The 14,953-nt window shown below is 38.2% G+C and overlaps 1 protein-coding gene across 1 annotated transcript in view; it reads right to left on the bottom strand.

The window, feature by feature from the left end:
* Positions 1 to 14,953, bottom strand: part of TENM1 (teneurin transmembrane protein 1) — a 1,173,786-nt gene that overhangs the window by 42,740 nt on the left and 1,116,093 nt on the right. The window contains exons 25-26 of the mRNA XM_077145946.1: positions 6,575 to 6,941; positions 4,625 to 5,135 (exon numbers count right to left, since the gene is read on the bottom strand). Of these exons, the coding sequence (XP_077002061.1) occupies positions 4,625 to 5,135; positions 6,575 to 6,941 (878 nt within the window). The remainder of the gene's footprint in view (positions 1 to 4,624; positions 5,136 to 6,574; positions 6,942 to 14,953) is intronic.

Here is a 14,953-nt window from a genome sequence, read left to right as displayed (position 1 = left end):
TTCTCCAAGTTCAGGAGAAGAACAAATTCAAAGGAGAATTCAGAACTGTCTAAAGTACTAAAGGATAAAAGTGAAAGAAGCTAATTCTATGCAAAGAAGAGAAGAGTGCAAGAGTAATTATTTACATAATGAAGGCTGGGAAGTTGCTTATTCCTATTTGTAAGGCAAGAAGGGAAAGGGGCAGCATTTCGTTAAGGACTGCTATTCAACACCAGTAGGATTGCTTCAGAAGAAAGGAAGCTCCTCCTCTAACAGATGCTGTCTGGCTGAGAGGGTTTCACTATAATCTTGGCTGAGGTTAATAAGATGGGAGAACAGATGGCTATTCATACCCCTATTTTCCTGCCATGAGAGGCGAAATCTAGTTCTCCAGATTTCACATGTTTATTTTCATTGTAATCCCAAATCTTCCCTTTTATTTTTCCGGAAGGCAGTGTGGGAATAGTGGAAAGGGCATGGAATAGAAGCTCAAAGACCTGGCTCCAGACTCAACCAACTAGCTATGTGAATGGGCAAGTTACTTCCCTATTCTGGGCCCCAGTTTCTTCATTTGTAAAATGACCTCTAATTTGTCTTTGTGGGCATAAAATCCCCCATGTAGATGGCTGTGTTTCTCATCATTCAAGGGCTCAAGCTTGGTTATTTAGTAACAATGACTTGTTGATGCCTTTTCACATACTGCTGGCCAAGTCCTGGAAGCAAGCCTGGGTTCCACTCACCAGGAGAATCCTGCTTGTCACATGCTGCTTGCATCAAAGTTTGCCAGTGGAAACCATGTACACAAACTGATCTGACAATAAAATTCTCTTCTCTATCTTGTATCATCAATTTTTCTCTCTGTTATGGGTCAATTTTATTAATGCAACTATAATGTTATTTCTCTCATCCTAAAAGAAAACACCTTCTATTTACTCCATTTCCCTGACAGTTCCAATTTTTCTGCTCCTCTTTATAGCCAACTTTCTCAAAAGAGTTCTTTGCTCACTGTCTCCAATCTCTCTCCTTCCAGTCACTTTCATTATTATTATTATATAACTCATGTACCGTAAAATTCACCTTTTTCAAATGTACAATTCAGTGGCTTTTAGTGCATTCACAATGTTGTGCAACCATCTGCACTATCTAAATCAAGAATTTATTCATCATTTCAACAGGAAACACTGTATCTATTAGTAGTCACTCTGAATTCCCCCTCACTCCAGTCCTTGGCCACCACAAATCTGCTTTCTGTTTCTATACATTTACCATTTCTGGATATTTCACATAAATTAAATCATGCAATATGTGGCCTTTTATGTCTGGCTTATTTTATTTAGCATACTGTTTTCAAGGTTCACATTGAAAACACATTGTATTATGTGTCGGTACCTCATTCCTTTTCATTGAATGGTGGTATTTTATTGTATGGGTATACCATGTTTTACTCATTCATTCAAACAATTCAGTTTTTATTCACTCATTCAAACGATTAGGTTGTTTCCACTTTTTGCCTATTACAAATAACACTGCTCTGAGTATCCATGCATCTGTTCTCCCGTAAACCTGCTCTTCTCAGGCTTTTGTCCTTCACTGTGCCACAGCACCTGCTCTTCTCAAGGCAAACAAAAATCTCCACGGTGAAAAATCCAATGGTCAATTCTCAGTCTTTATTCTATTTATCAGGGATATTTGACATAGTTGATCACTTCTTCCTCCCCTGAATCACCTGTTTTTATTTGGCTTCCAAGATACCACACTGCTGGGTTTCCTCCTATTTCAATGACCTTTCCTTCTCAGTCTCTTTTCCAGATTCCTGCTCATATTCTCAACTTTAAACAATGGAATGCTCCAAGGTCAGTCCTTAGACTTTTTTTCTTCTTTGTCTGCATTCATTTCCATGTAGATTTTCATTCTATTTCATGACTTTAAATACAATCTAAACATTAGTGAATCTGAATTTCTCTCTCCAGCCTCTTCCCTAAATTCAAAAATCGAATATCTAATTGCCTACTTGGTATTTTCACTTGGATGTGTAACTAAACTGATCATATCCAAAACTGAACTCCTGATCTTGGATTCCACAATGTACCTATTGCATAATTTTCCCCATCTTGGTAAATGGAAACTCCCATTATTCAGTTGCTTAGGATCACAAATTTGAAATTATCTCTGACCCCTCTTTATCCCACACCCACATCTAATCTGTCAGTAAGTCCAGATAGCTCTATTATCAAAACATATTCAGAATTTGATCACTTCCCACTGCCCCCACTTCCTGTTGCAAGTCGTCATCCTTTGGATTAGTGTAATAGCCCCCCCCCCCCACTCCAGTATGTTTCTCTGCTTCCTCTATATAGTCTGTTTTCAATACAAGAGCTAAAGTGATTCTTAAATAATGTAAGTCAAATTTTGTCACTGCTCTACTCAAAACCCTTCAGTGTCTCCATCTTTTACTCAGAATAAAAGTCAGCATTTTTACAGTGCCTATAAGACCCGACATAAAGCAGCCCTTGCCACTTTATCTATCTAATCTCCCCACAACTGACCTGATACTTTTATACTACTCTAGTCACAATGGTTGCCTTATTATTTCTTGAATATGTCAGGCTTGTTTCTACTGTAGGATCTTTGCACTTGCTACCTCTTCTCTCTAAATCCTGGAATTTTCTTTTATATTCCCTCCATCCCACTGTCCTTATGGTTCACTTTCAGACCTTAAGTGACACTTTCCCAGGAAGGCCTCACCTGACCACCCAATCTGAAATAGCAAGCCCTTCTGCCTCATAATCTTGAGCCCCCTTACCCTGTTTTATTTTCTTCCATGGAATTAATTGCCATTTGAAATTTTATACATTTTATTTATCTCCCTCCAATAGAATACAAACTCCATGAAAGTATGGATTTCTATCTGTTTTGTTCATAGCTGTGTACCCAGCACTTAGAACAGTGCCTGTCACATGGTAGATGCTCAGTAAATATTTTTTGAATGAAGTTATTTATTAAACTGTTTATTTTGAAAACTAGATAATACTTCAGTCATTACTTGTTCCTTGACCATATTCTACCATTAGCTTTCAAAATAAGTAGTTGTTTGCCTAATTCCAGCTGAAGTGTGATCTGACATGCTATATTTTTAAGATATTCTCATTAGAAACTTTATCTTTCTAAGGGTAGTATATTTAAAAACTTGGAGCTCTGGAGACAAACTGTTTGGGTTTAAATCCTGGCTCCATACCTTCCTAGTTGTGTGAATTGAGATAAGCTAACCTTTCTGTGCCTCAGTTTTACACTATAAAATGGGCATACTAGGAGAAACTATCCTATGTTGTCATTATTGGGATCAAATAAAATAACTATGTATATCACCTAGCCCAGTGCTTGGCACATAGTGCACTTCAGCGCACAGAAGCTTTTATTACTCTTATTAAGATGTAAGAAAAATTTTACAAAAAATAGCAGAAAGATGCAACAGAAACAACTGAATACATTTTTCTAAGTGAAATTATAATAGTTGTCTAGCTGTTCTGTACAAATGGCATTTCCTTGGGAAATGATCCAAAACTTGAAGGCCAATTGTTATGTCGCTTTCTCCAAGAAGCTTTCATGGGACTGGACATATTCTTTTCACATTATTTACATCCTCACAGAGTAGTCACACTTGAAACTCTTCATATATAGCATCTCCACTTCTCACATTTTTTGCATTTAATGCTATCTAGACTCTGAGTATAGATTGTATGGATTATCTTTGTTCTGTAAATTGATTAAAATTTTGGTAATTCCAAGAAATCCTCTTAGACTCCCACTTTCTGAATTCTGGCAGTAGACTAGGTTTCTAACTGGGTTGTCTTGAAGACAAGGTTGTCTATGCTTTAAGAGACAAGGGCAATGGTCTCCATTTCTATATCACTTCCTAGTAGCTTACTGTCAAACATACCTTGAAAATCTAGCTTCTCTTTGTGTTATTCCAAGTTTTACAAAGTTATCACAAATCCATTTTTAAAATGCTTAAATGTGCTGCAGTCTGAATTGTGTAGGGAAACCAGGGTACCCCAAGCTGGGCAGGAACATTTGGCCCCACATTTAACAGAAACAGTCAATAGTATGGGGTCTCTTCTATTCAGCATTCACAACTTGCTTTCAAGGGTCTGGCTCTTATAATCTAACTTCTCTTCTACCTCCCACAGAAACTTATACTGAGCTGGGCTGAGCTGAGCAAACATTCATTTATTCATTCAATAAACACCATGGGGATCAATGAATACTTATTAAATCACACTGCTTCTTTGCTGCCTTAGAACTGTTCTCTAGTTTTATATTTAAATGACATTTTACCTCTTCTTTCCAGTTGTGCTGTAAATTTCTTGAGTACAGGGACTTCTACCTCATTCCTATGTCCTGTGGTGCCACACTTGACTCTTCATTCAGTCTATGTTTTATTATTATGTTATGCAAAACTGCTCTTGAGAAATGGGTTCAAACCCTAGGAGTAGGGTAAAATTTTCTTCTCTACTTTTTATTTTTTTTATTGTGGTTGCTAAGAGAAAATAGCATGCAACACCCTGCAATTACTAAGCCATTTCCCCACTGTAATAAATTTCAAATAGAAACCTAACAAAGCCTATGTTGAGAAATAGAAACTTACTCATAAACAGTTGTCCATCCATTTTCATTACTCTTGGTAGCTAGAAGCCCCGTGTTTCCTGGATAGGTCATCAAGGCCAGATTGTAGCCTTGGGCTGACACTCTTTTCAGGACTCCATTGCTGCTTATGGTGAGCCAGTACACTTGCCCTCCAGGCACCACAAGCCACAGGGGCATCCCACCTGCATCACGGCGAATGTGCACAGAATTGCCATTGCTGCTGGTAATTGCACCCAAGTCACCTTCGGCATTATAGGTGAAATTGTATACATAGTCCCTTGTTATCAGGTTCAGGGTGTGCAGGTGGGTTCCATTGATGGTGAACTGGTAAAGTTCCTGGTCAGCAGGTGAAGCAATCTCATAAAGGTTCATGTCATTCAGGTGGGCTTGATTCCTGCTGATGGTACGAATTCGGACATTCCCAAGATCTGCCACATAGAGGGTACCATCAGGCGACACTGCTAAGGAAGAAGGGGCTTTCATCTTTGCATCTTTGGCATAGCCACCATCACCTGTGGGAGAAAGATCCTGATTTTAGTAATTAGCATCACAAGCATTTATGTGGACATACTACGTACCAAAGGCACTATACATCAAGAATCATTTAGAGGGAATAATCAGTGAACTAGCATTCTCTGCTTGCCCCCTTTAAAAATTTGAAACCCTTTATTCAAAAGATTGTAATTCTTGAGTTGAACAGTAAGATGTAATTATCTCAGTTACGACAATTTTGTGAAATCCTCAGTCCTGCTATTCAGAATCTACTGAATTTCAAGATACAAAAACAGCAAATGGAAGTAACACAAAATCTGGCTGGAAATTCATGAGACTGAAAGCTATCAATACTTGTAGGAATTGTCTCAGGAATTTCCAATCTATGGTGAATAGAGGCTCTTTCTTTTGTTAATTCCCATTGTCACATCGTTAAAGTACACTAAGTCCCTGAGTGCAACAATGATTCAGAACATTAAATTTGATAACTGGAATAAACATTAGATTTGCCTTGAAAGAAAGATATAAATTAACAAAACAGCTATGAAACTAATTGTCTGAGAAAACATTGAAAATATTGATCAAAAAGTCATATCAGGGTTCGCTTCCTGGAGCATGTCCACGATAAAAAAAAAAAGTCATATCAACCAAATTGCTTGTTCCCAATTCCTTTGGCTCACAGAAAGGCAAAGGTTAAGAGGACTATTTGGGCCTGGATGAGCAATTTAATAAGATTGCAGGTAGCATGGAAGGATTTTCACATTCCAACAATAAATTTTTCTTTTGACATTTAGAGGACTGTTTGCTCTCTGGAATATCCACTTCATGTTCTGTGGAAAATGCTCCTTTTCCCTATTTCAATCAGAAGTAAATGGCTCTATTAGTTATTGTAGTAAGTTATGGATATTTTTAAAAAGTTAATTTAGGTGGCAGACTAATGTCCTGGGAGCCCTTCATGGTGAGATTTTCATATCTTCAAAGCAGTCTGTTCCTAGTCCCTTTGAGTCTCAAATAGCACATCTTGCTAATCTGGAAACCAGCCACTCAGGGGAAATAATTTTTTTCCCTAACTAAATGAGTGGCTCTTCCCCCAGTTTCCCTTTATCCATAGCACAAGTCATGTGATCCTCCATTTGTATAGTGGTCCTAACTTTTTAGAGTATTAACAATTTTACTATACTAGTTCATCCTTAAAACAGTAAAATGATATAACTGAGGCAGGTGATAACTCTGACAAACGAGGTAAGTGAATCATGAAGAGGTTTTGTGGCTTTCCTAGAATCATACAACTAATCTTTTGAAGAACTGCAACCAGGCACTAGGCTATTTGATGCCCAACACATTGCTTTCTCCACTGGTTAATATCAATATTCACAAGTAATATTTTTACTTTTTTAATGTATGTTTTTTTTAAAAAACAACAGAGAGAGGAGCTGGTGAATTGTTAAAAAGGTCATACCTGAAAAACAGTCACAGTTGGGATCAATTTTGCAGTCACAGTCAGTGGGAGAGCCAGCAATGATGGAAATCTCCCCATTGGTGGTTACTTGCTGAATGCGGTTTACTTTTCTTTCATCTGTTTCAGCTATGAAGAGCAGCCCACTTTGAGAGATGCTGATGGCCCTAGCTGACTCCAAAGTGGAGTGAATTGCCACTTTGCTGACCAAGAAATGATCGATGCCTGGCACCTGACAGTGAATGGGGCGCCCTGCAATGATCCGCACACGCCTGTTCTCAGAAATTTGCAGCACAATGTTGTTATCCAAGACATACAATGAATTGTCCATGGGATTGACTGCAAGGTCTGTTGGCCACTCTAAACGCACCTGCAAAAAGAAAAAAAGACATGCCATTCGGTTACCATGTCTTTTCAGGAACAGTTTTATCTTGAAATAAAATTTGGCTTATTAGTTTCCCATCCTTCATGAATTTCAGCAAAGCTGATGTTCTCTGGAAAAGTAGGGGGATGGTTAATCAAAAATTCTGGTATACAGGTTTAGCATTTATGTCATTTCCAAAATAATGTAAGTTTTATTCAGTAATTCCATTAAGTCCCTCAAAAGAAGTGGTTCTCAGAATGTTATCTCTGAACTAGCAGCAACAGTTTCCCCTGGGAGCTTATTAGAAATGCAAATTCTCAGGCCTACCCAAGACCTATTTAATCAGAAATTGTGTGGGTAGAAGCCAAGCCATCTGTGTTTTAACAAACTTTCCAGGTGATTTTGATGCACACTTAAGCTTGAAAACCACTGCTCTAGGGCCTCTGCGTTGTTATGATATACAAACCTCTCTCACTATCCTGTAGATGCACAGAAGGGCAAATTCATAGAGGTTCCTAGACAACAGACTGCTGGAGAAACCAGATTCTACTCTATTAGCAATCTTTTGGAACAGGACTGCCATTAACCTAGACCTAGCATCCATCTTGTAGAATACTCAGGTACAGTTGATTTGGAATCCTAGGTCGTAATTCATGGCTTATCTAGCTTGATTTGGTTCATTTTATGTCCCCCTTTCCTCAGTTAAGAAACAGATTGTTTTTCTTCCTTGAATGTGTGTTGCAAACCTTCTCTGAGCTAAGCCCAAGGCTAGACTTTGGGGATTCAAAGTCCTGACGTCAAGGACTCTTGAAGGAGTCATTGAGGAATTACTTCCCATGTTAGGAAAAGGAGGCAGCACACCGGGTATAAGAGAACTCACCCAGGCTGGGAGTCAGAAGGCAAGATGTTCCTAGACAAGGTGGTACCTGAGCAGGGTCTGGAATGATCAATAGGTGAGAAAAGGGGTAGAAATTGGGGTGGGGGGGGCAGATTTGAAGGCAATCCAGGTAGAAGGAACAGCATGGGTACAGACTCAGGTTATAGAAAGCATGTCCCATCCAGGTTACTATAAACAATTCAGCAAGGATGATATAGCTGAGTGTATGGGAGATATGAATGATGAGAATCAGGAAGTAGATAGTGGCCAGGTAATGGAGGGATGTATATGTCCAGCTTTATTCTGATGGATATGGGAAACATTGAAGTGCTTTAAGTAGGGAAGTGACATAGTCAGATTTGGGTTCTAGAGGGTTCCTACCGGCTGTTGATCAAATTGTGACCACATTTGGAGAAGCAGGTGACTTGTGAGGCAGGTAGACAGTTAGGATGCGCCTACAGTGGTTCTGGTGAAGGATGATGGTGGCTTGAACTAAGATGGCAACAGTGGAGATGGAGGGAAGTAGATAAATTTGAGACATATTAAGAAGTTAGAAGCAAAAGGACGGGGTCTGTGTGTGAGAGTGTGTATATTGTACCTTTTGTGCCAAGTGCTGTGCTAGGCATTTAGGATACACTGGCCAACCAAACATGGCTCCACTCTAGTTCCCTCCTGGACACAGGAATTGGTCCTAATGCCAGCCCTGATATCTCCCTGATAGCTACTATTCATCATTTCACATTTCTCAGGGAACTGTGTTCCACCCCATTCCCAGCTCTGTCACTCACTTGTTCTGTACTTTATTTCTCTTTCCTTAGGGTAGACAAAGGCAGAAAAAACTGTCCAGTACCTAGCCAAAATAGTAAAGTAATGTAGCTACTCTTCTTTTTGCCTTGAGTAAAAGGCCAAGAAAGCCCTTGTTTTTCTCATGGAATCTGAAAGTCTGAAAACAAGATCAGGGATGTCATCACATTCTGAGATCCCCTGTTTCACTGATTGAAAGAGGCCTTTCACGCAGTCAGTACTGAAGTAGATAAAGGCCATTCGAGATAAGGTTCTCCCTCTAACCTGTCTCTTGAGGGAACACAATTGGTGATGTTGTAAAGAAGACAAAGATTGTCTGTGACTTCTCCTGAACCACTTGGGACTCTTTGCCCCCTGTCTCTGAGCGACTCTTCCAGACACTCAGCAACCTCACTCTGTCCTCATGCGTCTGTGTGCCCTCCACTTCCACATAGGCTAGCCTTTTCTGGTCAGTACCATATGTCTATGGACAACTAAGAATTTGTGTGCTAATGAGGTATAAAGCTGAACTTGTGTTATGCATGTTCTACAGAGCCTATCAGACTGAGGCCTTTTGTAAACATTAAATACCAATTGTAACAGCTCCTGGAGCAGTTTGCTGGGATGTGTTCCTCAGCACATCTGTTTGAGGCTTTTGCATATCAGTGCCCTGAAACCATGAGGGACCGTGAGTATCTGCTGTTGTTTAGGGCTCTGACCCCTCCTCTGGCATGTGCCCCCACCTTGGACCTCCATGTACACTAGTATGCTTGTATAGAAACTGTCTGTGTGCCCTGGTCCTATGGAACACAGTTCCCCAGGAAATAAACTAGAGCTGGCTCAGGACAAGGAAATGAATTCATTTCAGTACAACATTCCTACTTTGATCAAATCTATACAAATTGCACCAAATCCCTCCAATTCCCTTTTGATTTGGCTGGACAGCTTGTCTATGAAATCTGCTTAGATGAAAAATGTGTGGCTACTTAGTACTCTAGGGTCTGACTTTTCAGAAGGTGAATATTTTCACCTCTCTTACGTTGTCATTTCCTTCTATGTGCTTCTTATGTTAAATGCTCCCATTTCCAGGTAGTTTTTCAAGGAACTGTTGCCTTACATTGACACAATAAAAACACTGTTTTTACAACCAAGACATTTCCATAACACAAAATCTAACATATTGAATGGAGTGTTTAAGATGATTCTGACAGTCAGAATTGGCATCTGTTAGTTGCAGAGAAACCTTAGAATAATATGCTACTGAGATGGAGCCATGGTAATCCCCTCAAGGCCACTAGGCATTTGTCCAAGAGGTTTCTGGGGCAAATAAACCCTTCTCTATGAGGGTGGGAGCAGAAAGAGATGAAGGAGCAGCAGTGAAGCTCTGGAAACTTTGTCTAGTGAATTTCCCTACAGGGAAACCATTTGGCCAAATTTGTGGTGGTTGCTCCATCTTGTAAAACTACATTAATTTGTTTAAATGACAAAGTGTGTTTAAACTAAGCTAGCATTAAAGGTCACTTGTCTAGCTGCCAGCTGGAAGAATGTGCCCATCTCCCAATCCCCTTCCCTGAGAAATAACCCGGAAGTGGAAAGGAGCTTTTAGTCTGGATGTCAACCCTTGTTGAAATATTTGAAAACTTGTCTTGAAGGAAGTTGACTCTCAGGTCAATCAGTCTATGTTTGGGTTTAAAGTTCCAGCTAATTTCAACATGAGTAACAGATAAAGCATCAGAATTCTATAGGGAAAAATCCTTGTGCAAAAGTAATATCTAAATATTAACCCTTGGATAAATTAAAATAGACAATTCCTTAACTATGAATTTAATCCCACACTGCTGACATGAATCACAATTGGTATGCTTGAACTCTGTCTAACAAAGAGATACTCATTTCAATTCTTAATGGTCGTGCAACTCTGGGAAAATTTGACTTTATAAGTCTCTAGTTTCCTCATCTGTAACAAGAAAAAAGGCTAATGATAGTATGTCTACCTTCTAGGCTTATAGTATGAGATAGGGATGTAAAGTCCTCAGCCCAGTGCCTGGCACATAATGAGGAATGGTAAGTGTGTTTTTTTTTCTTTTACTACTTTTACTTTATTTTAATGTTTTTTTTAACTTTTTAAATTGTATTATATAACATATATACAAAGCAAAGAAAGAAAAAGTGACTGTTTTCAAAGCACTCTTCAACAAGTAGTTACAGATCCCAGAGTTTCTCATGGGCTACTATATCATCATCTCAGATTTTTCCTTCTAGCTACTCCAGAACATAGGAGTCTAGAAGGAATAAATATTTTTTTATCATCACAATTGACTTTTTTTCTTTTTTGTGAAAAATAACATATGCACAAAAAGCATACATTTCAAAGCACAACACAACAATTACTTGTAGAATAGATTTCAGAGTTGGTATGGGTTAAAATTCTACAATTTCAGTCTTTTACTTCTAGCTCCTCTAAGATACTAGAGATTAAAGGAAGTATCAATTTAATGATTCAGCAATCATATTCATTTTTAAACCCTACTTTTCTGTATAAATCCACCATCACCTTTGATCTTTCTATCCCACTCTTTAGGGTATTTGGGCTAAGGCCATTCTAACTTTTTCATGCTGAAAGGGGCTGCCATTAATATGGGGTAGGGAGATGGAATTAGCTGATGTTCTGGAGAGGCTGGGCCCTCTAGATTTCAGGACTTATCTGTCCAGGGACCCATCTGGAGGTTATAGTTTTCTGTAAAGTTACCCTAGTACATGGAACCTTTGTAGAATCTTATATTTTGCCTCAGGCGTTCTTTAGGCATGTATAATGCCTAAAGTCCACAGTCCATCAACACTCTCAATTTTAGATAATTTCATTGCTCCCAAGAGAAAGATAGCCAATAAACACACCCTCACCAAATAGGACATCTAAAGCACCCCCAACTCTTGTCCCTCCCCGCATTATTTACCCCTGCTGTTACTGTGGTACTGCTGATGTTGTCTTGTTAAACATAGTACATATCATGCAATAGCAGTTTTCCCTTTGAAGCAGTTCTTGCAAGAACTTAACTTACATTTCTAGTGTTAATCAATGGGACGCATAGGTCTATACAACCCCTTTCAATCATGTTCACCTTCAATATGGTAATGTCACTTATAGACCCACTAGAGAACCACCTTCACTTGTATCTATTCCCTTACATTGGAGTTCAACCTCATTAGCAAACTTTACCCATCTCTAACTTCTATGTACTTGTAAGTCCCCTATATTCTGCATCATAAGCCTCTGATTTTACATTTACTGAGGTCATAAAAGTGGAGTCATACAGTATCTGTCCTTCTGTGTACAGCTTATTTCACTCAGCATTATGTCCTCAAGGCTCATGTATCTTGTCATGTGCTTCAGGATGGTCATTTCGTCTTACTGCTGTATAATAGTCCATCATATGTATATATGACATTTTGTTAATCCACTTGTCTGTTGGTGAGCATTTGGATTGTTTCCATCTTTTGGCAATTGTGAATAATGCTGCTATGAACATCAGTGTACAAATGTCTGTTTGTGTCACTACTTTCAGCTCTTCTGGGTATATACCAAGTAGTGCTATTGCTGGGTCACAGGGCAACTTGATATTTAGTTTCCTAAGGAACTGCCAAACTGTCTTCCATAGCAGCTATACCATTATACATTTCCACCACCACTGCATAAGTTGTCCCAATTTCTACACATCGTCTCCAACACTTATAGTTTCCCGTTTGTTTAATAGCATCCATTCTTATAGCTGTGAAGTGGTATCTCATTGTAGTCTTGATCTGTATTTCCCTTATAGCTAATGAGAATGAGCATCCCTTCATGTGCTTTTGAGCGATCAGTACTTGCTCTTCAGAAAAATGCCTATTCATATCTAGACCATTTCATAATTGGGTTGTTTGTTCTTTTGTTCTTGAGCTGTATGATTTCTTATGTATACAAACCTTTGTCTGGTGTGTGATTTCCACATATTTTCTCCTATTGCATTGATTTCCTGTTCACCTTGTATTCTTTTTTTTTTAACATGGTCAGGCACCGGGAATCAAACCCGGGTCTCCGGCATGGCAGGCAAGAACTCTGCCTGCTGAGCCACCATGGCCCACCCTGCCTGTTCATCTTTTTGACAGTCTTTTGAGATGCAGGAGAATTTCATATTGAGGCGTTCCCATTTATCTATTTTTTCTTTTGTTGTTTGTTCTTTGGGAAGGAAGCTACCTCCTATTACTGGATCTTGAAGATGTTTCCCTATGTTTTCTTCTAGAAGCTTTATGGTGTTAGTTCTTATATTTAGATGTTTAATTCACTTTGAGCTAATTTTTTATAGGGTGTAAGCTAAGGACACGCTTTCATTCTTTTGGCTATAATAACCAGTTCTTCCATGTGCATTTATTGTAAAGAGTATTTTGCCCCAGTTCAGTGGATTTTGGGGGCCTTGTCAAAAATCAGTTGACCATAGATTTGGTGGTTTATTTCTGTGCTCTTGACGTGATTCCATTGGTCAATACTTCTATCTTTGTTCCAGTACCAAGCTGTTTTCAGCACTTTGGCTTTATAATAAGTTTTAAAGTCAGAAAGTGTTAATCCTCCTACTTTGTTCTTCTTTTTCAGGATGCTTTTAGCTATTTGGGGTCTCTTTCCCTTCCAGATGAATTTGGTAACTAGCTTTTCTAAGCCTTCAAAGTAGATTGTTGGAAATTTGATTGGTACTGTGTTGAATCTGTAGATCAACTTGGGAAGAATTGACATCTTAACTATATTTAACCTTCTTATTCATGAGCAGGTAATGTCTTTCCACCTATTTAGATGTTCTCTGATTTTTTTTTTAGCAATGTTATGTAGTTTTCTGTGTATGAGTCCTTTATGTCCCTAGTTAAGTTCATTCCTAAGTACTTGATTCTTTTAGTTGCTATTTTGAATTGAATTTTTTCCTTAACTGACTCCTCAGTTAGGTCATTGCTTGTGTATAGAAACATTATGGATTTTTACACATTAATTTTATATCCCACCACCTTGTTGAATTTGTTTATTAGCTCAGGTAACTTTGTTGTAGATTTCTAAGGATCTGCCAAATATAGTATCATGTCATCTGCAAATAATGAAAGTTTACTTCTCCCTTTCCAATTTGGATGTCTTTTATTTCTTTGTCCTCCCTGATTGCTCTAGCTAGAACTTCTAGTACAATGTTGAATGATAGTAGTGTCAGAGGGCATCCTTGTCTTATTCCTGATCTAAGGGGAAAAGCTTCCAGTCTCTTCTCCATTGAGTATGATGCTGCCTATTGAGTTTTCATATATGTTCTTTATCATATTGAAGATGTTACCTTTGATTCCTATCTTTTGAACTGTTTTTATCAGAAAAGGGTGTTGAATTTTGTTGAATGCTTTTTCAGCAGCAATCAAGACGATAATGTGATTTTTCTCCTTCAGTTTTCTAATGTGCTGTATTACATTAATTGATTTTCTTGTGTTGAACCATCTTTGTATTCCTGGTATAAACCCCAAATGGTTGTGGTGTATAATTCTTTTAATGTGTTGTTTGATTTGATTTGCTAATATTTTGTTGAGAATTTTTGCATCTGTGTTCATTAGGGAGGGAAATTGGTCTGTAGTTTTCCTTTCTTATAGCACCTTAACCTGGTTTTGGTATTAAAATGATGTCATCTTCATAAATGAGTTTGCTAATGTTACTTTTTCCTCAATTTTTGGAAAAGTTTGAGTAGCATTGATGTTTGTTCTTTTTGGAATGTTTGACAAAATTCCCCTGTGAAGACATCTGGCTCTCGGCTTTTCTTTGTAGGGAGATTTATGATAACTAATTGAATCTCTACTTGTGATTGGCTTATTGAGATCTTCTATATCTTCTGAGTCAACGTAGCTTGTTTGTGTGTTTCCAGGAAGTTGTCCATTCTATATAAGTTGTCTAGTTTGTTGGCATATAGTTGTTAATGGTATCTTCTTATGATTTCTTTTATTTCTTCAGGGTCTGTGTAATGCACCCCTTCTCATTTCTGATTTCATTTGTTTGCATCTTCTCCCTTTTTTTCTTTGTCAATCTTGCTAGTGGCCTATCAGTTTTATGGATTTTCTCGAAGAACCAACTTTTGGTTTTATTAATTCTTTCTAGTGTTCTTTTGTTGTCCCATTCATTTAACTCTGTTATAATCATTTTTATTTCTCTTCTTCTATTTGCTTTGTGGTTAGTTTGCTATTCTTTCTCAAGTTCTTCCAGGTGAGCAGTTAAGTCCTTGATTTTTGTTCTTTTTTTTTTTTTAATAAGCATTTAGGGCAATATATTTCCCTCTCAGCACAGCCTCTTCTGCATCTCAATTTCCGTTAAGTTGTA

Source organism: Tamandua tetradactyla, chromosome X (assembly GCF_023851605.1).
Source record: "Tamandua tetradactyla isolate mTamTet1 chromosome X, mTamTet1.pri, whole genome shotgun sequence".
Classification (NCBI taxonomy): domain Eukaryota; kingdom Metazoa; phylum Chordata; class Mammalia; order Pilosa; family Myrmecophagidae; genus Tamandua; species Tamandua tetradactyla.
This window is presented reverse-complemented; position numbering and strand designations above follow the sequence as displayed.